At 39.3% G+C, this 25,305-nt stretch overlaps 2 protein-coding genes across 4 annotated transcripts in view; one reads left to right on the plus strand and one right to left on the minus strand.

The window, feature by feature from the left end:
• ZNF410 (zinc finger protein 410) overlaps positions 1–15,938 on the plus strand; it is a 19,148-nt gene extending 3,210 nt beyond the window's left edge. For both annotated transcript variants that reach the window (XM_042813751.1, XM_042813750.1), the window contains exons 2-10: positions 57–251; positions 8,290–8,425; positions 8,737–8,970; positions 9,274–9,465; positions 10,314–10,473; positions 10,820–11,001; positions 13,494–13,583; positions 14,650–14,775; positions 15,306–15,938. In XM_042813751.1, the coding sequence (XP_042669685.1) occupies positions 219–251; positions 8,290–8,425; positions 8,737–8,970; positions 9,274–9,465; positions 10,314–10,473; positions 10,820–11,001; positions 13,494–13,583; positions 14,650–14,775; positions 15,306–15,490 (1,338 nt within the window). In that variant the 5' untranslated portion in view covers positions 57–218 and the 3' untranslated portion in view covers positions 15,491–15,938. The remainder of the gene's footprint in view (positions 1–56; positions 252–8,289; positions 8,426–8,736; positions 8,971–9,273; positions 9,466–10,313; positions 10,474–10,819; positions 11,002–13,493; positions 13,584–14,649; positions 14,776–15,305) is intronic.
• Positions 15,939–17,548: 1,610 nt separating this feature from the next.
• FAM161B (FAM161 centrosomal protein B) lies at positions 17,549–25,091 on the minus strand. Of its 2 annotated transcripts, XM_042813747.1 has the most exons (9): positions 25,059–25,091; positions 24,712–24,916; positions 22,953–23,515; positions 21,021–21,358; positions 20,501–20,628; positions 20,062–20,229; positions 19,477–19,576; positions 18,035–18,165; positions 17,549–17,785 (listed from the first exon to the last, which is right to left on the minus strand). In XM_042813747.1, the coding sequence occupies exons 2-9, from the start codon at positions 24,858–24,860 to the stop codon at positions 17,692–17,694; spliced, it is 1,671 nt and encodes a 556-aa protein (XP_042669681.1). In that variant the 5' UTR covers positions 24,861–24,916; positions 25,059–25,091; the 3' UTR covers positions 17,549–17,691. The 2 variants fall into 2 exon arrangements, with proteins under 2 accessions (XP_042669681.1, XP_042669682.1); XM_042813748.1 differs by lacking the exon at positions 25,059–25,091 and having other exon boundaries at positions 24,712–24,999.
• Positions 25,092–25,305: the final 214 nt, after the last annotated feature.

The raw sequence follows: 25,305 nt of genomic DNA on the forward strand, positions 1-25,305 counted from the left end.
ATGCTTTTTGTTTGTTCATTTCCATCTCTTTATGTTCCCTTTTTTTATTGTTTTAGGTTAAACCAAGTATTTGGTCAACGCAATTTTGTGCAGGAGGACCATCACTTTGTTTTATACTTCAGAAAATATGAGAATAAGCAGAGTGTTGTTCTCTCCGAATTAAAAGTATATATCTGTGCCTTGCTGAGGACAGCTGCAGGAATCAAACACTTGAATCAATGTTATCGGATGAGTTAGAATCCAAACCAGAGGTGAGTTTGGTTCCCAGAGCAGTTCACAGACAACGCTTAGGAAAAGTTCAGAGATTACTGAGTTTGCTGCTTAGATTTTTTTTTTTTTCCTTTAGTGATACTTTCATTTTTTTTGTGTATGATAAAAGATTGAAGAATACTTCAGGCTTTTTCCCTTCCTCTCAGCTTTAAGCCAATACTCTTGCCTGTTCTCAGGTTACGTTTCTTCTTGCAGTATTATAATGTTCTTTCTGTTAAAAGAATAAAATAAATTGCTGTACTGACTACTTCTTTTCCTCAAAAGAAACTGACTTTACTTGGCTTTAAGGAATGTGAATTTTTTTTTTTTTTTTTTTGTATGAGCCAGTTCTGTTTTAAAAGTGCTCGTGTTTCCAATAAGGAGTTGGCAGGAGCAGTAGATGATTGTACCCAAGGGTTCCCAGTTGCTCAGCAGGCTGAGGCTGCTTGCCTGTTCCCAGGCAATAACATGTGTATGTGCTGTGCATATGCAGCTGACTGTAGATATATGCACATCTAAAGTGTCTTTAAGAGATAAGCAGAAACAGTGTGAATGATGCAAAAAGCCATGTTATTTCTTGCAGGGTAATAAGGCTTAAAGTTTGTAAGCAGAACATGGCTATACCCAAAGTCATTTTGCACATACTCACGTTCACAGATGTCTTTTGCCTCTACCATAGTTAAAGTCTTTCTTGTACCTGTACCAGACCCACAGCTTTTTAGCCAATTTCCACTAGGAGCTTGGGTCTTTCCAGACTCTGGTTTCTTCCCATTCACATGTCTGCTGACAAGCAGAATACCTACTTGCAGGAGAAGTATTCAAGAATAGAGTTTATTTAGTAGAGAGAAGGGAATTTGAGGGGTTAACCTGTGACTAGGAACTCTCATCTCTCTCTCTCTCTTCTCCATGGTTCTTCCTCCATTCACTTGGCTTCATTCTGGCATTGATCTTCCCCCAAGATGTTGCATTATAAGTTTTACGCATCTCCCCGTCCCTGTTGTGTCCTTTGCTTTTGATCTTTCCCATGATACCTGTATGATCAATGAATATAAAGATGTTATAATTATGAAAAAAACAAGAGAGTTTGACTAAGCAGGTTATAATAACAAAAAGAATAGATAGAAAGCTTACCCACATCCTGGGCTCGCTGTAAAACTCCAGAGGAGGGATCTCCAGAAGAGATCCTTCCCCTCTGGTAGTCAGCTCTTAAATGGGTCTAGGAGAGGTGAATTGCCTTCACCTGTGCTTCTCTGGCTGACTCATTGCTCACTTCAGGTGATCAATCAGAGGTTCAGGCCCTGATTCAGCAGTTCCCATTCAGTGCCCATTCAGGTAAGAGCAACGAAGACACTGTATCAGGTTCTGTAGTTTGCTTGATACAAGTCTGCAGTTGTTACCTTCAGCACAGTACTATCAATGCATTGTTTACTCTCTCCTGTTCCTTTCCCTTGTCTTGCTAGCTGATCTTTAAGGCTGAAAGCTGTCTTTGCGTTCCCTCACTTAAAAGAACAGAGGACTATACCACTTTCTCTCTTTCTTTTCATCATTCTTAGCCTTATCTATGGGCATGGAACAGGCAACTTAGAACTGTTAATGAAGTATACTTTGGGAGAGTTCACAGGTGTAAGCAAACTTGTTTTTGCTGAGCCTTCTCTCATTTTTTTTCCAGTTCACTTGTGCTGTAGCAGATATCTTAAACCAGTGTCTCTTTTGGAAATAATGATTATATGCTGGTAGCTTCGCACAGCCCTGATAATGTGGTAAGGTATTTATAGTTCAACAAAGCCCTTCCAATCACACAATTCAGGAAGAATAGCTGCAAATTCACAAGAACCCTGAGTAGTCTCAGCTTGGGCTGCAAGGAGTTCTTTTCCTTTTTCTTTTGATTTTGCATAAGCTGCTTATGAATTTTCTCTAGGTTCTGGAATGGTAAGGTAGAGGGGATTTTGTGACCTCAGTCCTTTGAGGGAGAGGATTCCCATAGATTATTTCTGACAAAGAAGGGCCAGGATACTTGCAATGCTTGTTCGCTTACTACTCAAATTAACTGCGAGTGGGCCTCATTTTCCTTACATAAAATATTTGTTAATTAGGCATGTTTGCATAATAGTCCTGTTTTCCCATAGAAGGGTTGTACTCTCTTCCCAGCAAAAGCAGAACATAGTAAGCCATTCTCCAGTAAGAACTGACCACTAGATGAATGCTACAGTGGTTGTAGAGCACATTTTTTCATACTGTCTTTTAAACTGTGTTCTTCAATCTTGATCAAGGCTGTTTTATTTTACAAATTGGAGTTTGTTTGTACTTGTGTATTACCCTCCTATACACACCTTTTTTCTGATTGTGAAAGCTGAGTGTTAAGTTAGTGAGTGTCCTTTAGAGAGAAGCAGGTAGATAATCTTTTGCAAATATTAGTTCCAGTACTTCTAAAAGTCCATCGTGATTTTGTATTTGCTAATGAGCTGTGGCACCCTAATTCTCATAGCCACAGATATTTTTTCATATACTTTTACCATGTGAGAAAGGTATTCATTAAGAATTGACTATTTAAGCACAAATAACATGTATATTAGTATTCATCAAGACACTACAGATGGATTGCATAAGCATCATTTGTTCCGTTTTCTATCTCTCTAAAAAAGCAAACATTTAATACTTCAACAGGGACAGATCCTCCCATGATAAGATATCACAGAGCTGCTTGGAGAGTTTATAAAGGCTGTAAGGCATCTACCTTTTCATCTGCATTCCCTGCTTCCAAAGCTGTATTACTTGCATTCCTCAGGGAACTGATAAGATCTGCAATTTCCACATTCTAAGCCTTCAGAGTGAATCATTAAAATTGCAAGTATTTCCAGCCACCTCTACCACACTGGCCCATTGCAGAATGCTTTCTGCTGTCTGGGGAGCTTTACCACAGTTAACCAAGCAAATTACAGATCTGGTCTGTAAGTTGACATAGCTGTTGAATCTTTCCTCCTCAGCACCTCACAAGGATGGATTCTTGTGAATTAATTCCCTGGACATTGTATGGTAGGAAAGTATCTTAGTTCCTATCTGATCATCCTCCTACTGTGTACCCCCCTTTCAGTGGAGGGGAAAAGATGGCAAGGAAATGTTATTTTGATAGTTTGATTTTGTAGCAGTTCACTGGTTAAATTTAGAACAGAAACAGTATTGATTAAAACTTAGTCCATGCTGCTCTGGGAGTTAGTCTAGCCCTGCAGTGGAAGGACAGATTGGAACATTTGCACTAGAGCAACCTTCTTCTCTTTTCCTCCCCCCGCTCCACCACTCACTGCCCCCAACAAAGCAGCTGTGTCTGCCATTTCTTGGCATTTGAATCATCTTATAAAAGGGGTCTGTTTCTGGGACACGATCTTAAAGCTGATTCATGCCAGATAGCCATTTGTTTCTTTGATGCATATGCTTTTTCAGCAATGTCTAGGAGAGGTTCCCAGTTCCTTAAATATTTTTTTCTTCTCTTGGGTCAAGGACATTATTCAAGTCTTCTTGGTGACACAAGCATTGTGTAGTGCTTGGGGTGATGAGATACTGGGATCATCCTCTCCTACTATTTCTCACTGAATAGCAGGGATGAAGATTATTTGAAAAGCCAGTAAATATTTTACGTTTTTTGTACCTGCACTGTCTACATTACTTAAAGGGTTTTCAGAGTTCAGTATTTCAGCCAAGGGAAGGGAGAGTATATTTGAGAGAATAGTAAAGCAGAGCCAAAAGAAGTTGTCCATAGGAAGCTGTAGTTGGACTTTGCTCATCCTATCTCCCCTTCTAGTGCTAATAGATTTTCTCCATACATTCTGTATGTGGCCTTGAATCTCTAAGTTTAGAATGTCTTTTTGCAATAAATATAAAGATTTATATTGATACATTCCAAGTGACATTTTCTTGCGCTTTTATTTTCTTAGCTATGGAGCAAAGCCATTTACATCTCTTTTCTTTTTCCTTTTATGACTTGGCAATATTCTGTGCACTCATGTCATAAAAAGCCCTGTGGCTTTGCTTGCAAACCAGCTCTTTGGACATACTTACAGAGTGATCAGTCTCCTTCTTTTCATCAACATTTTATATCCACCACTTCAGGAGTACTCAGAACCCATCTGTATCCAGTTTGTGATGTCAGGTATTACAGAGCTACAATATCTGATGAACTCCAACACCCAGGAGATTCCTCCCCTCCTGGACCTTCACATAAGAGACCACTGGACTATTTCTGGGTCCTGCCAGAAGTGAGGCTAAACTTGAATTGCAAATGAATGCAAACCCCATGAATGCATGTGCAGTACCAACATGTACGATATAAACACTAACATGAGTAGAAGGACTGCACCTTTACAGGCACCCACAAACAGCATTCCCACGGAACAGGAAAACCACTGATATTCACCAGGAAATTAGGCTTGAAATTTGCTGACATCTCATACACATCCTAATATGTGTGATGGACACACATACTCACACAGTCATGGATCTGTCCAGTCTCTGTCAGACCTTGAGTCCTTCCAGCATCTGTATCCAACCTTTGGTAGGTTTTTTTTCCCAATCTGTCCTCTGGGCAGAATTTTCAGCTTCTAAATCATGATTTTCTCCAATTCACAGGCTAGTTTGGCTTGAATTTTACTTGATGAGCTCACTTGACAACTGTTTGGGAGCATTTGAGAAGACAGGATGGGCACAGCCCTGACCTACAGCCTGCTAATTGGTCGGCTCCTTTTATCCTCATCCATCCCTGTTCCCACGGTTATTCCTCCCCTATCCACCTTGATCTTCACCCTCCCCCACCATGATCTTTCCCTATTCCCAAGGGGCTGCTTAGGACATTGTAATAATAAATTTTACTCAGTATTACAATTCCTGACGTGTCCTATGAGAAGCTTATTCTTTTCTGTAAGGCCTGTTCTGGAAACCCTTGATGATATTTTCCTTCCTCATACAAAGTTTCTGGTTGAATTTCTCCAAGGTCACACCCAAATTGTTCACATCCACCCCATCCATCATTGTCCCAGGAGTTCTGATCTTTGTTACTCTCTCATCTGCAGTTTCTTATTCTGTGTTTTTGTGTATGTTATTTATTACCACTTCTGTTCCTTTTTTTTTTTTTTTTTAAATGTTGGATAGCCCATTACCAAATATTCTTACAGTTCCTTGTTTGCTTTCAGCTGTAAAACCAAAATGTAGTGTTTGTAGTGATTTTTTTCCCCCCCGACATTCCAAGTTGCTGTAGTCACAACACTATTTAATGATTTTTAACAGAATAAAGATTTCTGAAAGTAGCTAGCTGTTAAGAGCTAACTTACACATTAAAATTTCTATTTTCCTTAACTGTTTACAGGGTTGGGAAAGGTATGTTTGATATATTCTAAGTTTTTGTGATTTTTTTTAAATTGTACATTTTACTAATGAGAGTGATTCATATTCTTATATTTTCTTCTGTTTCTTTTGGCCCATAATTGTCCTTACTAGTTTGTTATTACTTCACAAGGAAAATTAAAACGATATTTTCTGGGTATCTATTTTGTGGCTGCTACATTCTGCTTTTCCCTAGTGGCTCAGTGTTGCAGTAGAGTGGAGGCTTTGGAGCAATGCTTGTCTATTGTAGGAGGAAAAGTTTTATTTAAGGCCATCTGTACAGAAACAGAAGAGTTCATAGAAATACACACTTCATAATGGAGTGGGCTGCAGTAGAGATCAAGGCCAACTCTGCACTGAATGATAGTCCCATAAATTAGAACTATTTTGTTGCTCAGATTTCAGTCCAGTTTCTTGTTGCTTTGTCACCCATCTTCTATCTCTTACTTTTTCCTTCCACTGTATATTTCTTGGTCTTAAACTAAAATGCAAATCCTTCGGGGTGGCAACATCTTATTGCCCATATCATTTTTGAAAGTATAGACATCATTCTTTCTTCTGGCTAAGGAGTGCATTGTTCTGTAATATAGCTAACAGGAGAAAAAGAAAACCACTAAGCTTTTGAACTGCAGTTTGGCTCTTGACCTAGTTCAAGTGGCATACTGGTATTAAAGTGGATTTAAGATAGTGCTTACCTTTGCATTTGTCAATGAGAGTTGGCTGCTGCTCAGGTAGGCATGCTGGGGAACACCCAGCCCAAGCAGGGCAAGACCAGCATTCTGTGCTGTAGCACCTGAACGCAGCAGGCAGAGGGAGATGCTGGTAACAGGAGCCATCAATAATTTTAATTAAGGCAGTGTGAACCATGTCTGGTGCCATCCAGGTAGTCTGGTTAGGAACAGCAGCAGATGGGGCTGAAGTCACTGCTGTAGCAGAGGTTCAACATCCATCCAAGAGATGAGACCAGAAATAGAACTGAAGATAGCTAGAACTACAGCTTGGGAAGAGAAAAAGGTCCTAGGCTGAGCTTAAATTAAATAGGTCTCTGGTCAGTGGGTGTGAGTGGGCCTCCAGGTGAGACCACTCGGGGCAATTAATGCCTCACAACTCTCTCTTAGAGGTAAAACTGAGGAAGCATCAGCATTGCCAGCATTTTCATGAGAGGATGTATGTATAGAGGGATCAAAGCCTAAATGATTAGGTACTCCCTTGTGTTCTTTGTAGCTTCTTTGGTTTAAGGTACTTGGTTCTGCTGTAGGACAGGCTTAAAAGGCTGGTATCTGTTACAGAAATTGTTTAGATTTGGGTGTCAGTGGTTCTGAAATTTAAGTGTTAAGGCAGTCACAAAATAAATGTGTAGTATAAGGATTAGATAATGAATGACTGTGAGTTTTGTTGTTGTTTCAAGTGGATTGTGATTAAGTGAGAGGAGCATGCTATCCTTTTTTTACTTGCTTTTTTTTTTTTGACCCTGATGGACCATCACACTGCACAGATAGCTCCATCTGGGCTCTACATGAATACATAAAGTTTAATAAGGAGGCAGGATGGACTGTGAGAGTGGTTAAGCATGGGTTTTAGCCAGGCAAATGAATTGACTGACTTATGACTTGACTACTTAAACATAATAGGTCTCTTTTGTGTCCATCTTTTTCCATATTCCTGTGTTTGTTCTGCCTAATCCACCTTGAACCCCTCCTCTGTCTGCCTTTGGCCTTTTTCTTGGACAGTGTTCTGTATCATCTCCCAGATGTCTCATCAAGTTTGGGAATGCATCCCAGAATAAGTCCGTTTCACACAACAGTCCCCCTTACTTTGTATTATTTCTTCTGCCGAATTCCCTTACTGGGTGGGTTTTGCATAGTCAATGAATATAAAGATGTTATAATTATTAAACAAACGAGAGTTTGGCAAAGCAGATTACAATAACAAAAAGAGAGTAGAAAGCTTACCCCCATCCTGGGTTCACTGCAAAACTCCAGAGGAGGGATCTCCAGAAGAGCTCCTTCCTGCTGGCAGTCAGCTCTTAAATGGGTCTAGGAGAGGTGGAGCCAGGTTCTCATACAGCACTAAAGATGATGGCTGTAATTATTCACCTTTGATGGTTTTAGTGGTAGTTGATTTGGACAGATGAGACTCTGGGCACACCTCCCTCTTTTCATCTCAATCTTATTCCTCTGAGTCCTGCTTGCCAACTTCGAATAGCCATTAGTCAGACATTTTGCAGCCTGTCTATTGCCTTTTTTTAATTTAAAAGGCCGACTTGTCAAGTGTTTAAATATAATATAAAAAAAGCAACAACAACTATTTCAAAGATTGATCATGGAGAACATTTACATAGGAGGTGATACTGCAGTAAAGTTCAAGTTCTAAAAGATACATTAAAGAAAACATGAAATGGTCTGCTTAACCTTCAGTATATTCTGCAGTGATCCAGAACTTGTTTTTTATTGTTTGTTAAATAAATGAGATTTTTGTAGATATTTTACAAATGACAAATACAAATGATATGTTCTTTGTCATTAATGTAATGAAGAGCTTATAGTTGCTCTGATGGAAATAAATTATCTTTTATGTCTCTTACAAAAGACAGGCAGGGGAATTCCTGCAATTAAGTAGGATTAATATTTTATGCTACTCTCCATCTAATCTTCAATTTCTTTTTTCCAGCTGCTGGTTCAGTTTGTTCAGAATACTGCTATTCCACTAGCTCAAGGGCTGGTGGAATCAGAGCCAAAAGACATCACCTGTCTTTCTCTCCTTCCTGTTACTGAGACCTCAGAATGCAACAGACTCATGTTACCAGGTAAAATCTATGCAGTGGATCTTTGTGAGCATGCTGTTTATAAAGCTATCTTAACTACTTCTCTGTGGTGCATCATCCCTGCCTCTTGCAGATAATGCATTCCAGTGATGGAGGAACAAGTTCAGAAGAATGACTGAAACTTTTCTCATTTAACAGTGAAGTCAGACTAGTCAGAAATATCCTTTCTTCCCAGTCTCTCTCAAGTTTTTTGTTTGTTTTTGGTTTTTTTTTCCTAGAAAAATAACTTCTTAAGTATCTTTTCATCATAGTATGTTTATACTTTTTGTTTTCTGTTTTATTTTCTTCACCAGATGATGAAAGAGATCTCACTTCTCCAAGTCACACTAGTTCTTCCAAAGATGTTTCTTCATCTGCTGTGTTGAGGAGCCTCCAGGTAAATGTGGGCCCTGATGGAGAGGAAGCAAGAGTACAGAATGTACAGAAACCACCTGAACTTCTGTCATCTCCAGAGACTTCCAGTTTATTGCAAGACCTACAGCCCAGTGACAGCACTTCATTTATTCTTCTCAACCTAACAAGAGCAGGTAATTCTCCTGTTTACCATCTGGCTGGGTATGTCTCAGACAACAGAATGCAGGAGATGCATAGTACATCTCTGTCCCTGCCGCTTACGAAAGGGAAACGTCACAAAATTTTCTGGACATTGTTGGATATTCCAGCAGTATTTAATCATCAACAGCTTCCTACAGTACAGAGGTCAGTGAAGATGTTTTCATTGCAGCAATTACACCTATGCAATGAATGCTAGCTTCTGGGAAGGAAAATAAATTTCCTTCTTCCATTTATTACATTATCCATCTGTTTGATGAAGTTGTCTTCTTTTCTAGGGCTGGGCTCTCCAGCAGAGCACTTGGTGTTTGTTCAAGATGAAGTAGAAGATTCTGGGAATGACTTTCTCTCTCATGATAGCACAGACAGCAGTACTCCATGGTTCCTGCGAGTGCAAGAATTGGCCCATGACAGTTTAATTGCTGCAACTCGAGCACAGCTCGCTAAGAATGCCAAAGCAAGCAATAATGGTAGGATGTCTCCTGATTGTGTCTTAGAGGTTGAACGTTCCACACAAGACTCCTAGCTTCATATTGTTTATTCCTCTCTCTTTCACTCTTTCTCACTTTTAAGCTATTCTGTGTGTCCTCAAATTAGCAGTAACAGAGAGTTACGCAGAACAATCATGTAATTTTTCTGTAATATAAATAGGCTCCTCAGTTTTTCTCAGAGAATGAACTTCAGTGAAGCCAGCAGTGCCATTGCAGTCCCTGTGTTCTCTGGTACATGCAAAAAGTATCATTCTTACTACAGCTGTTTTTCTTTTAACCTTCATTTTCACTTTCAGATGTATTTTTAATGCATATCATAACTTACCCTTTTTTCTTTCCAGCTACTCTAGGTTTTGAGACGATCTACCTGAGGAGTACATAATTGTATTTAGACATATTTTTATGACAATTATTTCAATTAATAATTGCAAAGAAATGCAGCATCCCTTTTTAGCTAGAGTGTTTTTAAAAATATTACTCTGACTGCTACTTAAAATTGGATGGTTGTTATTGGTATAGAGACTGTTTTTACAGTTTCTGGTGCATTGGTTTTCTATCCTTCTTGTGACAAGGCTCATCTGGTAGCAGGTTGTATGATACAAACAGTTTGCTGGCAGTAGTCTATGGTCCTGGAGAGGATTGTGAATCTGTTTCAGATCCTTCTTATGGGTTGGGTAGCAGCACGTAGGACATAGTAAACAATTAGTAGCCTGCCACATCTCTGCTTTACAGTCCTGTATCATGTTTTATGCTGTTTTTATCTGTTGGATTTGATGCATTTTAGTAATCTGCATCTTTTTAAGATTTTGATGGGCTTTTTATTCCAGGTGAAAATGTTCATCTTTGCTCAGGAGATGGGCAGCCGAAAGACTCAAGCCCCATTCCTCACTTATCTCGTATGGAAAGGAAGTTGAAATGCACAGTTGAAGGCTGCGATCGGACATTTGTGTGGCCAGCTCACTTCAAATATCATCTGAAAACACATCGGTGAGCAGAATAAAGTCACACGTTGTCATGACTTTGAGAAAAGATGCTCTGTAGCTGGGAAAGCATTACCTTCTGATGTCAGCAAGCTGTGGAAACCTGGTAAACCTTAGAAATAGTAGGCCTGCTGCTTGCTTCATATGGTCAGTTATGTTGAAACATTTTGGTTAGACAGGTTATTTTTGAAGTTTCTTATTAGTGTTGGATTTAGAATATTTCTGTTTCAGCATGTCTTCAATAAAGATGTTTTTTATTTTTATTTCAACAACCTGAAAAAGTTGAGTGTTGATGAAAAATACATTGAAGAAGATGGTAATGAAACAGCTTTTTTTATTTTATTGCTTTGCAGGAATGATCGTTCCTTCACCTGCCCAGCAGAAGGCTGTGGAAAAAGCTTTTATGTCTTGCAGAGGCTGAAGGTGCACATGAGAACTCACAATGGTGAAAAACCCTTTGTTTGTACAGAGCTGGGTTGTGGGAAACAATTCACAACAGCTGGAAATCTGAAGAACCACCTACGAATTCACACTGGTGTGTTTTAGACTTCATCTATTTGTGGTCTGAAGAAGTGGGGTCTTAAGTGAGGAATAAAGCACTGCCTCCTCCATCATCAAACTCTTGAAAATATTATGCTTGTATATCTCTGGCCTTCTTTAATGTCCCTTTTCAAATGAATAATAAGTGAACACCTCTGCTGTAATTATTTTCATAAAGAAGCTATTTTAAATTCCTGAAAAGCACAATAGCTTAGGTGTTTCTTCAGTGTGAGTCCTGGTAGACAGTTGTAGCTATACTAACATTTGGCTGAATCTGCCTACCTTATGCTGCATGTAGAATGACTGTGTGTGAGAGATTTAGGGAAATGAATAGAGTGGAATGAGTATCAAAAATCAGCAAAATCTCATAGAAAAAGGCATTAGTTGAAGAAAGCATTTTGGCATGCAAACTGCTCTATTTGTAGTAATGCTACTTCGGGATGTCGCCATATATTGGATCCTATGTACTCTTAACTAATGCACAATCTTTTATATTAAATAAAAGAAGAACCTTTATTTCACAGTGCTGTATTTTATACATGGTTTGTTTATGCTGCTTCATGTGCAGAATTCTGCCTTGTCAGTATTTTTAGAAGTTTTGCCAGCCAAAGTCTGGACAATGTATAGAATACTTTACAAGCATTTACCCTAGAAAGGTGTTTGAAGAGCTGCAGAAATTCCTTCTGAAACGATCAGCTGTTTTAATCTAAGTTAGCAAAGTTGTTAGTGAATATTTTGGAAGCTTTGCTTGTTTGTTTTTTAAGCCTCAGGGTTAATGCATCGCTGAAACAAATGGCCCAATCCAAGCCTCAAAGAATGTTTTTGGAGATTCCATGTTGGCCTGAGAAGGTAGTGCTGCATTACAGCTGGTCAACGTTTCAAAATAAACTTGAAAACTGGGAGAGCACAGCAGCCTTTCTTGTAAAATGAAATTCCCAATTATGTGGGCTGCTGGCAGCTGTACGTGCTTTCTGCCTTAAGCACTACCTTCTGCTGGGTACTTTGTAAAACGCACAGGGGAAAAAGTTGCTGTTTTAAAGGCATTTGCAGTCTAACTAGCAAACGTGGTTTGGGGGCAGATGTTAGGATGTAGTTAAAAGTGATATATGCCAAAAAATGAAATTTTGAATATGCAGTAACCATAGTTTGTACAGGTGGGGTTTTTGTGTGTGTGTGTTTAAAGCTCCCAGCCAAAGCTTAAACAATGTAAATAGGCCCAGGTTACTCATGCTCAATCTTCCACAGTAGTGTTCTGCAGTCAGCAGAGTAGTAGCTTCTGGAAAAGATGTCTTTCTAAAATGTGTTTTGATAGCGTGTGATTAAGAGCTTGATGAGATCTAAGTTATAAACTGCAGATATACAAATACGTCTAAGGTTTCTTATAGATGGAATTTTATGCTGTTGTTTCTGTCAGTGGTAGTTTTTATTTCTTTCTTTCCAAGCGTTAAATGGTTAAAAAAAAAAGAATTTGCAAATAGTGTTTGGGAATCCGGTACTTGTTTCAGTTCTGTAACACCAACTGATCTGTTAAATGCTACAGCAGATACGAAGCTGAGAAATGAACTGTAGAGAGAGGACTTTTAAAGGCAAAATCACAGTAGAAACAACTTAAAAAATAAGTTTGCGCTTGAAGAGCTACATACATGTTAGACAAAATAACTGAAGTAGCTTGCTTAATCTATGAAGTTGTTATTCTGACACAGTAGCTTAAAAAAAGGCTTGAAATTGTACTTTTAAGCATGGCATATTGAGATCTTTAGTGGGATGTTGCAGGCAACAGTTAGCTTTGATTTTATTTAAGGCATTAAAAAGGAGTTTAGAACAGATTAATTACATTACAGTGCACTAATACAGTCATCTCCCAATTTATGATCACGTAGACAAATGCAACGTTAGCTCTGGAGGTATATACAAATAGCAACTTTCTGTGTATGAGAACAAATTGTGCCTTGAATTACTGTTCTTTTGTGAATAAATATAAATGACTGACACATCTCTGTCAGGTTTTTGCCAAGGTCATCCTGATCTGAAATAAAGTATAGAATCTGATATGAAGGAAAATACAGCTAATAGCATTTTTGGCACTGAGAGGCAGAAAGGCAATAGGATCCTGGGAGTTGCTCAAGCATGAAGATAGTTCTTAAGACCTGCATATAAATGCTGCATCATTCCAGACCCTGTTTTATTACTCTTTTGGTATTTATTCAGTTGGAAGATCTCTTTAGAAACAGAGCATCCTTTCTTATCTGTCAGTTAATGATGACCTAAGAATATTTAGGAAGAGAATTTGAACGTTTTCTCTTGAAAGTTGATAATGAAAATGCTTTATAGAAGATTTAGGAAGCATATGTGTTATTTCTATTGACTTTGGTTACATGTATGGCCATAAAGGAGAATGAGGTAGAGATCTTTAGGCAGTTCTCGATGATTTGGACAATCAAATCAAGTTGTGAACCCAAACTATAAAAACTTACTTTTCCTTTCCAGGGGAAAAACCCTTTCTGTGTGAAGCACAGGGATGTGGTCGTTCCTTTGCTGAGTACTCCAGCCTTCGAAAACATTTGGTTGTCCACTCAGGTAAGAGGCTTCATTTGATATGCTGTGATTTAACTGAGAAAAGAACTTTATTATCAGAGTTTTATTTGACTTCCTGAAGAAGAATGTTCTGTTTTCTACGGAATTTTTGGCTGTGCTTTTTGACAGTTTTCTTTGTGTTACCTGTGGCCTGCACAGTTCATTTTATTTTATTTTTTCTAAATGATATGTTTCTAAATTCGAACTACATTTTTAAAATCTATTTTCTAAAGTGTTTTTAAGATGTCATGAAGTTGAATATCTCTTCCATAGCTGCCATTTTCTTATTTTAAAAAGAGAATCTAGCATAGCTTTACATTAATCAAAACCATTCAGTCTCTCATGATTGAATTTCTGCCATAGGTAGAGGATTTTTTTTTTGTAATACCACATACTTGTGATCTAATGCTACAAAACATTAGATGGACATTTTGTGCGTATTTCGAAGCTTCTGCTTTCTGTTTTGATTGATCTATCTTAAATATCTTCAGCACAAAATAAATATGGCTTGTTTGAAGAAGGGATTATCTTAGTTCTCCATGCTTTTTATAACATCTGTCTTCCTGGTTTGTAGCTACTGAGCTCTCTCTTATTGATATCATAATTGGTTGTAAATGGGAGGAATGATAGACTCCTTTGTCTGTCCTCTGTGGAAATCCTTTTACAGTGACACTATCATTCAGTATCTACTCAGTCAAGTTAACCAGATCCTGTACTTCTATTGTCTGATCAGAAGCTCACCTCTGATTTCTTGCTTTCGGTCAGTTTGTACTCTAGTTTATGAGATACTGAGTAAGAGATTTCAAATAACTCTCCTCCTATATATCAGACTTTATTTTACTCTTCAGAACTGAGTTTTCCAACAGCTGGCAACGTTGGTGTCTAAAACTCATGTTCTGGAAGCTTACTGCTCTATAGGAAACTTTCTCACTTTTTTTTTTTCACTGATATTTAGCACAAAGGGTATCAACAGCCATTTAAAAACAGTGCTATTTGACAGCTTGTTTAATGAGATCTTTATTCCCGATTTGTTAATTCATAGGATACTTTTTCCCCCTTTTTCTCCCAGGAGTGAAGCCCCATCAGTGCCAAATTTGTGGGAAGACATTCTCCCAGAGTGGTAGCAGAAATGTGCATATGAGGAAACATCACTCCCGAATTGGAACAGGTGGCAGCAGAGAGCAAGAACAACCAGGTAAAGAGGGGAAAAGTGCACAAATGAAGTGGGTGGTCAAAGGGAAGGGGAGAGACCACAAGACAGTAAGGAATAGAAGACTGTTCCTCTTGGTGTTGAGAATGGATTGCTCACTCTCTCCTTTTCTAGGATAGAAGACAAAGTTATTTCTGTATTGTGGTTGAGGTGGATTGTTTTATTTTAAAAATTGAGATGAATCTCTTTTTTTTTTTTTTTTTTTTTTTTTTACATTAAAGTTGTTCCATTTCTTACATATATTTTTTGCTGTAAGAAGCCTTGTGTAAATTATTTCAAGAAAAAGGCAAACCTGCTTGAGATCCTGACATACTAAGGTTCAAAACAAAACAGAAAAATATAGGAGTTACCATCCATTGGAGATCCAGGTGCTCAGAGTAGTAACTGATAAACCTGATAAAGCAGGTGACTAAGAAGAAGTCTGTACAAATTGGAGGAGGCGAAGGGATGTGGATGTGTCATATGCTGTGGTATCATTACATGATTTTGTTTTACCCCTTTTTTTTCCACAACAGAGTCGTTGATGGGCAGTAGTTTGCTGGAAGAATCTACAGTGCATAGTAAGAATCTCATCTCTGTGAACTCTCAGCCCAGCCTTGGTGTGGAGTCTCTACATCTGCCAGATACTGAGTCTATTATTGGAGTAGAGGAGGGTGAGACCGGCTGCTCTTTCTTCCGCCCTCTAATATGTAGTGACTGAAGTGGGATTGATTGCTCCTCCTAGAGACTCACCGTGTTGCAGTGGGATGAGTAAGCGTTGCTTTAACTGTGCACAGAGCGAGTTGGGTAGATGGCAAACAGATGATAATGCTGGAGCTGGAGAAGACATACTGGACCAAGTTTCTCCCTACAGAGCTCAAAATGTGGTCTACTGCTCACATGTCATTTAGCCCATGTTGTGGAACACCATTTCAAAACTGTTCATGCAGTCCATTCTCCTAAAGCCTAAAGCACTTGTTATACTGGAGCACTTAGAAGTTCCAGTTAAGGACCAGGATCTCATTGTGTTAGGCACTGTACTGAATGTACAAACATTCAGTATCTTGAGCAACAGACCTTTCATACTTTACCTTCAGAGACTATATTCTAATACATCTCACTGTCAGGAGCTGACTTAATACCTGAAATAAATGTACTACTTGGTATCATTTAATTACAACTGCTGTGTTCTTTTCCAGTTGCTTCTTTCCTGAAATTTTCTTTGATATATTAACCTCTATAAATTACTCTACCATGTAGATGTTTTGAATTTTTGTTAAGATAAAGTCATTTTTTTCATTCATTCTGTTCTTCATATGCTGTGATTCTGTGATTCAGAATTAGCATTATTAAGGAAGCAGAATTTTGCTAAGATACTCTGCCTTTGTTATGGCTCCTGTGTGAAGAAGATGAATTTATATTGCTCCCCAGCTAATGTAAATGTAGTGCTGCTGTTGGTAAAGGTATTTACAATTTGGTAAAGATATTACAATTTCAGTCTAGGGGACAGCACTCAGCAGATGCAATGTGTAGAATGCTGAACTGAAAAGAAGAGGAAAAAAAATAAAACCAAAACCAAAACAAAAAAAAGCCCCACAAGCCTGAGCTTAGGTTTGTTGGAGATTCTTTGCATCAGTAAAGACTGCTGAAACACAACATGTTGAGCTATGCTTCAGCATGAACTGATTTCTTTGAAAGTGTTACATAGTAACCCAAAACCCTGGGGCCCTAAATTCTAAGTTCTAATACTCTTTGTGATTTTCAATGCCACAAACTCAGTTTTATGTATCTATCTAATTGCTAGCTGTTACAGGTACTGTATTTTTATTTGGTGATGAGGAGGAATTGTTATGGAGAAATGGATTGAGCTAAAGAAGATAAAAGAAGACACAACTTCCATTTATGTGTGGAAAAGATCAATGAAGAAATTGGACAATGCAGGAACACTGATAGTCATTATAAAATCTTCCAATGTCAAAGTGTTCTGACATCACAGCTCTCAGAAAACAGGTGGTAAGGGTTTATATTTTTGAGATGCTTATTACTATCAAGTAAAGGAAGATGACTAATATGTAATGACCAATGACTAACTATACCATTAAGATGCCCCAGGCACTTGAGCATGACATATTGACAGGTAATACCTAATCTTGCTTCCACTGAAGTCCATCTTTGATATCACAGCAATAGTAGAATTAGAAAAATAGCAATCCAAAGTTCTGCATTGCTTAATTACAATCTTAATAATTTTGGTTGTTTTTCAGACCAAATAAATGACCTGAGTTGGTAAGAAATTGAAACTGAGTTTGAAATAATGGATTTATGTGAGAGATTTTAATATAGAAAGAGTATTGCTTTTTCCTAAAGACAGGGAGAAATAGAGCTGGTAATGAGTGAATGAAGAGCTAACAGGCCAGAAAAGAACCTCCTCGTGAAACTTCTTCCAAGGTCAAGTCATGCTTTTTTTGTGTAGAAACTTTGCTTAAAGTCAATTCTACCACATGCATCTACAAACTAATGCCTGGCACACCGAGAGAACTCTCCCCTTTCTGTGTGCTTCTCTGACATGGACATAAGCAGCTGACATTAGAAGATGAACTTCTTCAATCTTTCGAATCTACTTTTATCCAGAGATAGCGCTTCAACCTTTGAAACTTTTTTGTTTTGTTTATTTGTTTGTTTTTAAAGAAAGGAAAGTGGCTCACATGAGAAACAATCAAGAAGACTAAAAGAGGCTGTGGTGTTTGCAAATTCGGACAAAATGTGACCTAAACAACAGTTAGTCTTTTTCTCCTTTATTAAGTTTTTACATCTCACTTACCCCAGAACAATTATTGTCAGCCTGAAACAGAAAGTTCCTGAGGATTAATGTGGGGACACATTAAAAATCAAAAGATGATGGATGGATTCTTCTGCTAAATTTTATGTTGTCATTTCTTTTCCTTTCTGTTCTTCTTGAGGTTTTTCTCCTTCCTGTATAGTACAAACTTCCTTTTCGCTCCGAAGCTTGGGCAATCTGCAGAAATAGTGATTATCTAATACTGCAAGTATCTTGCAGTACTTACTTGCTGTTTACTCCACCAAATAAGAAATACATGGACTACCTAGCTGTCATAGAAATTAAGATGGATAAAATATGATGCTTAATTAAAGAGGAGTGGAGTTGATCTAATTTTACCTATATTACATGGTACAATCCAGAATTGCTTTATGAAAACTGAAAATATTTCCAGTCAAAGACATAAAATCTCTATTGCATTATTACCTGTGAATGTCAGATTCTTCTTCCAGCAGGTCAGCAGCATCTTTCCCTTTTTTCCTTACAAATTCTTCACTTAGCCCAACCTGCTGGAGGGTGTTTCTGTAGCGACGCTCTGCTCCTTGACGAGCATCATGCTATCAAATTGAAACAGTAAGCATGTAGAACAGGAGCTTCTCTATTAGCCAGCTTATGTTGTTTTAAAGTTTGGGGCTGACACTGCTAATGAGAACAACAGTCCAGAATTTTTGTCTACCATAGAGTACAAAATTGAAATTGAATACAGGGAGAATGTTCTCAACATTTCTCAAAGTTGGAGCTCATCTTTTCCTGCATCTGTTTTGTTTTGTGTTGTGTTTGTTTTTTTTTTTTACTTCCCTCTTCTGTTGTGTTTCTACAGCATATAGTGGCACACTTGTGTCTGAATCCTGACTGACACCCAGATTGAGAATATGTGCTAAAAGGGTTGTGAAAAATTCTGGAAGCATATTGGCCTACAATTTGTAAGCACTAACCACAAGGGACTTCAAAAGAACTTGTGAAATAGCTTCATATCAGCCTGTGTTCAAGAAGCTAAAAGCAAAGCACCCTGGTTCTTATATTCTCATTGCCTCCACACAAACTTCACAAATTAATGTAGTCTGAAATGAGGCTTTCCAGAGGTAGTGGGCAGTTTCTAAAGATTAAGGTCTTCTATATGGTAGGATAAAATTATAGTCTCCAAATGGGTTTGTTATCAATACTGATTAATTCTCACCAATGTGACAAACAGAAATATTACCAAAATTTATCATACAAATGTGTTCTCTGTCTCCATTAATCACTCACCTGAACAGAAAGTTTGAGTCAAGAGGATATTTCTACTGAGAAAACTTAGATCAGTATATAGCTAGATATTCTCAATATGTCTCTAACCAGTTATCTGTCAGCTGTGCAAGGAGAAAGAACTGAAAGAGAAAATCCTGGGAAATATATTTTATAGAAAGTAAAGTATTTAACTACAGTCATCTGAGGTGTGGAGATTTCACTGTGTGATGGTGATATGTGCTCAACAGCCAGCCAAGCTTGCAGATGATAGAAGTGATTCTACCAGACAGGATGTTTTAAAAAATTAAAATTTCTAGACTGCAGGCCATTGTATTCAGGTGCAGAATGGGCAGTCATATCATTTCTGGTGTGAAAAGGCCTTAATTTTGAGCAGACCATATATTTTGATTGCAATATATACTAGGGGTTGGAAAGTTCTACAATCAAGAGGTAAGTACCAGTGTTTTTTAAGTCATGGAAAGGAATTTTCCTAACACTTGTGTGGCTGTCCCGTGTGTAGGCCAAAGACTGTACAAGCATTAGCACATAACTGTGAATAACTTAAGACTAGATTTCTTAGTGCCTGTCCTAAATGAAAGACATCCTGTTATCCAGAGACACTTGGAACTTTGACCAGTTACCTTGGAGACCTGTTCAAAGAGGTATGGTCTGTTCTTGACTCGCAGCTGCATTTCTTCCAGCTCCTTTCTGTACTCCTTCGTTCTTTCTCTCATATTTTGCCTGAAATGAAAAATTTCCATATCCAAAACAGGTTCCATTCTGACTGTAGCTGATAGGGAAAAAGGAATTCTCAGTAGCCATTTAGTCCTTTAAATAGCTCTGAGATTCCAAATGTGATTCCATGTGATGGCCAGAACACTGCTTTTGCTACAATGCTACACACCATTAGCAAGCTTTACTAATTAGAGTGTAAGCTGAGAATCGACATGAACATTTTTACAAAACCTTGTCTTATGTGTTTTATGTACATTACCAAGGGAGACATTGAAGTTGTACAAATTAGTCTCTACCAATGTTAATGTAAAGAAAGCTATTATGTGTGGAAAGAGTAGTGCTTGTGAAGAAATCCATCTGAATCTGGAATGGGTATAGTAGCTAAAGGTTAACTCTAAGAAAACTCTTAGACTAACTCCTCCTAAAGAATTACCTGATCATCCCCAGTTACCAAAGCAAACAGTTATTTCTGTGCAGAATAGGATACTGACCGGTTCTGTTTCAACTTCTCCTTGTGTGTTTCATCCAGACTTTTATGTGGATCCAGGGCTTTTGCTCGACTGTTCACTGACTTACGAATAGCATGACATTTCTTTTTCTGTTTCTCTACCCAGCAAATTCCTTCTTTGTCTCCTTCCTTCTTGCTCTCTTGGGAGCATCTGTATAGAAGAAAGTAAGTAATAAGCTCACTTAAGAGTTCCAGACTGCATGGTGGTTGACAATTTCACTTTTTGCTGTTCTCCTTAGAAGATTACAAATTTAGTGTGTAGCTCCCAAACTGACTGAGGCAAGACAAGAATTAGTGAGAAAAGAAGACCAGCCACAGAGAAACAATTAGGATAACTATTGTCAATGTGATGAGGGAGAACATAACTTTCTCCATTTCAGTCACTAGGTGGTGTATGGTCTTGTAGACAAAGTTTTACTTACCTAATAGCAGATTCCCTTTTTCTTGTTGCATCTGTAATATGCACTGGAAGGGTATTGGAAGAGAGAGAGGAAAGTGCAGTCAAAGAATGACTTTTTTGCACAGAAACCTTGGAAAGTTGTTGAGAATCCTGAAAGAAATGGAACTTTATTCAGTGTGATTTTTCACAGCACAAAAGCTCCTCTGTTCTTTTGTCTAGTAATGAGAACAGTTGGAGGTATGTGGGCAATGCACTCATTCTTCTGTCTTCCATCATTAGGGATTTACATGGGGACAGGCTGAGAGATGAGCAGGAAGGAGACTTGCTTAGGAGTATAGAAGAGAAGCTGAGCGTTAGCTGCCACAGCTCATCTCTTTGTTCTTTGATTTGTCCTAGAATTTTGCAGTACTCTTGAGATAAATACCAAGGCCACAGGTCTCACTAAAGGACATAAACTATAACAAATAAATGCTATGTATTTAAGAACTTGCCATCAGGGAAATCAGGGAGAACAGTACCACAGAAATATCTAGTCATCTCACCTTTATCTTTTCATTAGCTTCTCTTGGCCTGCCACGGAGGTTGGAGGTTCGTAATTTGAATGGCTTAATTCGAGTTGCCTCTTTGATTTCTTGTCTTCTTACTGCTTCCCTCTGAAATGCCCAATAAAGTTCCTCAAAATCTGGTACTGTTGGATTAATCTTTGGCTTGAAGCTGAAGCTTCTGTCCTGCAAGAAGCCAAGTCTTTCCTGCTTAGTTTTAGTGGCAGTTCGGGACTGAGGATCCCTCCGACAGTTGCTAGTATCTATTGGAGCTACAGAGTTCTCCAGCAAATCCTTGGCTCTCATCTGAATGCGGATTTCTCTGTAGAGTTCAGCTTCTAATGAATTAAAAACAGCAATGAGAAGAATACAAGTCATGTAAAAGGCTGCAAAATTGCCACTGCACGCTGTAATTATTTTTTTTTTTACAATGGCAACTACTCATATAAGTGCAAACAGGTATCGTGTATTCTCTTTCCCCACTTTCCACCCCTTCTCTGCCTCCAAGTTGAAAAAAATCAGAGGAGCACAAAGAACCATGGTTGTGTCTCACTCTCAGGCACTATGACAGATCTCTTTCTGTCATCACAGTAAGATATTGAACAGGCCTTTTCCTATTACTGTTCTTAGGGTTCCAGGTCAAGGTTCTATATTTTGTATTGGACATTGACTGTGTGATCCAAACAGGTTTTTCAGATGTACTTGTAATGGATGATGGCTTTTCTATCTAATATGCAGCAGTGTCTGTCTATGCTGAAAAAGATTTTAAGTAAGGAAGGTTTGGGTATAACATCAAACGATGTCCTTTCATGTGCAACACTAAATATTAATGAAAATGTAGACAAAATAAGATATGTTTTGAGTGTGTTTATATGTTTGCACTGATTGAGATATGAAATGCTCATTCCCCCTTCCTCCTCATGAAACAGGCAGAAACAGAAAATGGTTTATCCTTTGCTCTCTTTTTACATTTCCAATCTACTTAATTTAGTACACTGTAACATATGTTTTTCTGATGAAAACTGAGCTGGTGTTGTACTCAAGAAGGAATTGATGGCAAGTAGTTTAAAAAAAAAAAAAAAAGAGAGAGAAAAGCAATGATAACTGTCACAGGGTGGGGTTTGGAACCCTCAGGATCTTTAAAGTCCATTCCAATATAAGCTGTTCTATCTGGTTTAGCCCCTGTCAGCTGTACTGTTCCCTTTTAACTTGCAACTGTGACGGCTTAAGCCATCTGAAAAAAAGAGGATCAGGAAAACTCCCTTGACTGTCTCTCCTTCTAAAATGGTCCAAGCACCTTCCTCACTTGTTTCAGGAGTGTGACTGAAAGGTATCAGAAAACACTAGAGAAGGGAAGGAGATGCTGAACTACGGCGCTTTTGCATAGAACTGGACTAATTACCTGATTTGGGCTCAGGGAATATTTTTCTCCTAGGAAATAGTTCTGTGCAACTCAGATGGCTTGGGTGGGAATGAAAATATCAATTCCAAGATACTGCCTGAACCACAGACACTTTTAGCACTTAATCTGTTTTCATACTTCTACCACACTTCATGCAAGTGCCTTTAGGCTAACCAAAGGAATTCACTTTAAGGAAGGATTCCTAAACTATCATGATATGCTGCAAAAGAAACGTAGAAATTTGAACAGCTCAATGTATCCATTGGCTTTTGGGAATGGTGTAGAACTGCCACTGCTGACTCTAGTACAAGACTATAAAATTTGGGATTCCCTATTCTGAGAGTCTCTAGATGAAATGTAATGATCGGTAGTATAGAGGAGACTAGACAATACCAGAGGATGTAATGGTGTAGGTTTTATACTCCAAGTGATTTAATGGAGGCCATGATTCTACCTCCTAGCACTGAAACGGCAAGGGACGGTCAGGGAGGTGTTTGGTTTTTTTTGCAGGAAGAGCCCAAGCACTTTACCTTTGAGTTTATCTCCAAGGAGTGTGTCATTAGTTGATCTAGGAACTTTTCTATTTACTTTCTTCAGTTTGGAGCTGTCATTTGGGGTTGCTGCTGCTAGGAACTTTTGTCTGATAGCTTCTTTCTTTTTCTCCTCCTTTTCCAGGAAACTGAAGGGTCTCTGAGTGGAAAGTAGCAGCTCCTTTCTTTTCTGTGTTGCTATTTGCCTGCGAACCTCATTCTGTTCCATTATTTCATGATAAAGGGGCAGAAACACGTGGGCAGGTACAGGCTGTGCCCGGAACTGTTTCTGACATTCAGCTTCATCCTGGCTTTGCCTTCTGTCTCTCAGTTTGTCTAGTTCAAGAAACATGTTTGACTTCATCAGCTGGGATTTTTTGCGAGCTTCTCGCAGTGTCATTTTGAAGGGCTGAGGGATAGTGATGGAAGGAATCCAGGGAGATGAAGCACTTTTTGGCCTCAAGCGGGGTTTAGGAAACAAGTGAGGTTTTTGTTGATCCCAGGTACTGTCCGAGGTGAGGTCAATCAAAGAACGGGACTGCCTTTTGTTACCAGATGTATGACTAAGACAAAGACATTATGAAGGGGAAATAAGGCAAATTATTAAAAATTAGAAATGAAAGAAGGGAGATCTGTTGATTAAGAGAAAGACACTGTACGCTGAGCTGGTAGTCAGAAGACAGGCTTAGGCCTCACTGTTCTCCGTCTCCAAGTTTTGCTTTGCTACCTAAGTTCATAAGCATAACTTTGCTTGTTTTCAATTTTCCATATACAAAATACAGTTGTGACTATCTAGATTCCTAATGCAGTATTATGATGCTAATAAGTTGTTGCTATGAAGGCCGTAAGTTAAACAGAATGTTTTAGCTTCAAGAACATTCAACATAAGATACCAAATTGGGAAAGGCAATAAGTTGGGTACACAGATGCACAAACTCTAACAAACAGAAGATAGCAGTACCAAACGCCAGAACTCTTAAGATAGAGATGGAAGCATGTCTGCAAGTTCAACTTTCAAGAGCCTCAGCTGGAAAGCTTGTAACTGTTAAGAAGAGAATGTAACTCATAATTAAACACAAACACAACTATGACGGGTTTCACAGAAACAGAAAACTTCTCATAGGATGTTTGAAGATTGCATGTGGGACTGGCTAGAGCTATTGCGAGACATTTAAGGAAGGATCAAACGCAAGGAAGGATCAAGGTGGATCAGAGAGGACTAAGCACAGACAAACAGGGAGGCACTATGAAAGGGAAGTGGCCAATTGTGTGTAAACAGGTGGTTGCCAGGTGGTTGCTGCAGTTTGTCCTATCTTGTTCTTTATAAACTCTGCTTTTTATTTAAGAGGGTGTGATCTGCTAGTGAATTTCAAGCTGAACTAATCCCAGAGGACAGTGTTGGAAAATCAGGTGCAGGAGAGACCACAGTTCTGAAGATTGGATGCTGGCCAGTAACACCCATGCACGTTATCTGTTAGCAAATTTCAATTGGCAAGCAGGAAGGGGATCGGCCATTTGTGCTGTTCATGCTTTATGTGAACACTATTTATGTGGGCCCCCGTTCGGGCCCCATCATCGCACTGGTGAACATTTTGGGCAATGTGCTGGTACCACACGAACGTGGACAAGGTGCATGCCTGTGCTCATCGTGGGATCCACAGCGCCGTGTTACTGCTCGGAATTGGGGAGAAGCAGGAGGATTTCCCCAGGCGTCATCCAGTCCTGTGGATTTTGCTGTCCTTAAAGGGCGCCGTCCTACCTGAGCACCGCGCACAGCCTGGCCCGCAGCGCGGCCGCCTCCCGCGAGAGGTCTCCGAGATCCTCATCCTCCTGGGAGGCGCTGACGTCGCTCCCTAAAGCCGCCTGGCATAACAGGCCCAGATCCAACAGAGACCGACGGCCTTCCATCCTGGGGCCGCTGGGCAGACAGCTAACGCCGGAGGGGCTCGGTTATCCCGTGTCACCTGGGAAAAAATCAAGGAGAGCTGCGGGGGCGACGGCTTCCAGAGAGGGGAGGGAAGCAATCGCTACCCGCCGCTTCCCCCGCCGCTTCCCCCGCCCTTCCCGGCTCAGACCAACCCCATCGAGCACGGACTCCATCCTCACCTGCGGGCCGCCGCCGCCCCATCACCGCGCCAGTCTCCCGCCAATCAGCGAGGCCGATTGCGTTTTAGACCCGCCTCCCGGCCTAAGCAGCCAATCAAACTCTGAGATGGGCAGATCCTCCCGCTCGCTCATTGGTGATCTGAAAGAACTGTTTTAGTAGCGCTCGCCCCTCGGGGAGAGGTACCGTTGTCATGGTTTCCTTGCGCGACTTCCGCCCGCTGGCTACGCTCGTGACGTCACTTCCGCA

The sequence above is a fragment of the Centrocercus urophasianus genome, unplaced genomic scaffold, assembly GCF_019232065.1.
Source record: "Centrocercus urophasianus isolate 14NV4802_14NV808 unplaced genomic scaffold, USGS_Curo_1.0 seq_14, whole genome shotgun sequence".
NCBI classification, from domain to species: domain Eukaryota; kingdom Metazoa; phylum Chordata; class Aves; order Galliformes; family Phasianidae; genus Centrocercus; species Centrocercus urophasianus.

Bases quoted from the DNA above. Each gene is read 5' to 3' on its own strand.
- FAM161B (XM_042813747.1), bottom strand. From the start codon at position 24,860: ATGGAAGGCCGTCGGTCTCTGTTGGATCTGGGCCTGTTATGCCAGGCG. The intron at 20,230-20,500 runs GTAAGTAAAACT...TCTTCTATACAG, and splicing joins AAAAGGGAATCTGCTATTAG to ATGCTCCCAAGAGAGCAAGA. The intron at 17,786-18,034 runs GTAATAATGCAA...CTATTTCTGCAG, and splicing joins GAAGAATCTGACATTCACAG to ATTGCCCAAGCTTCGGAGCG.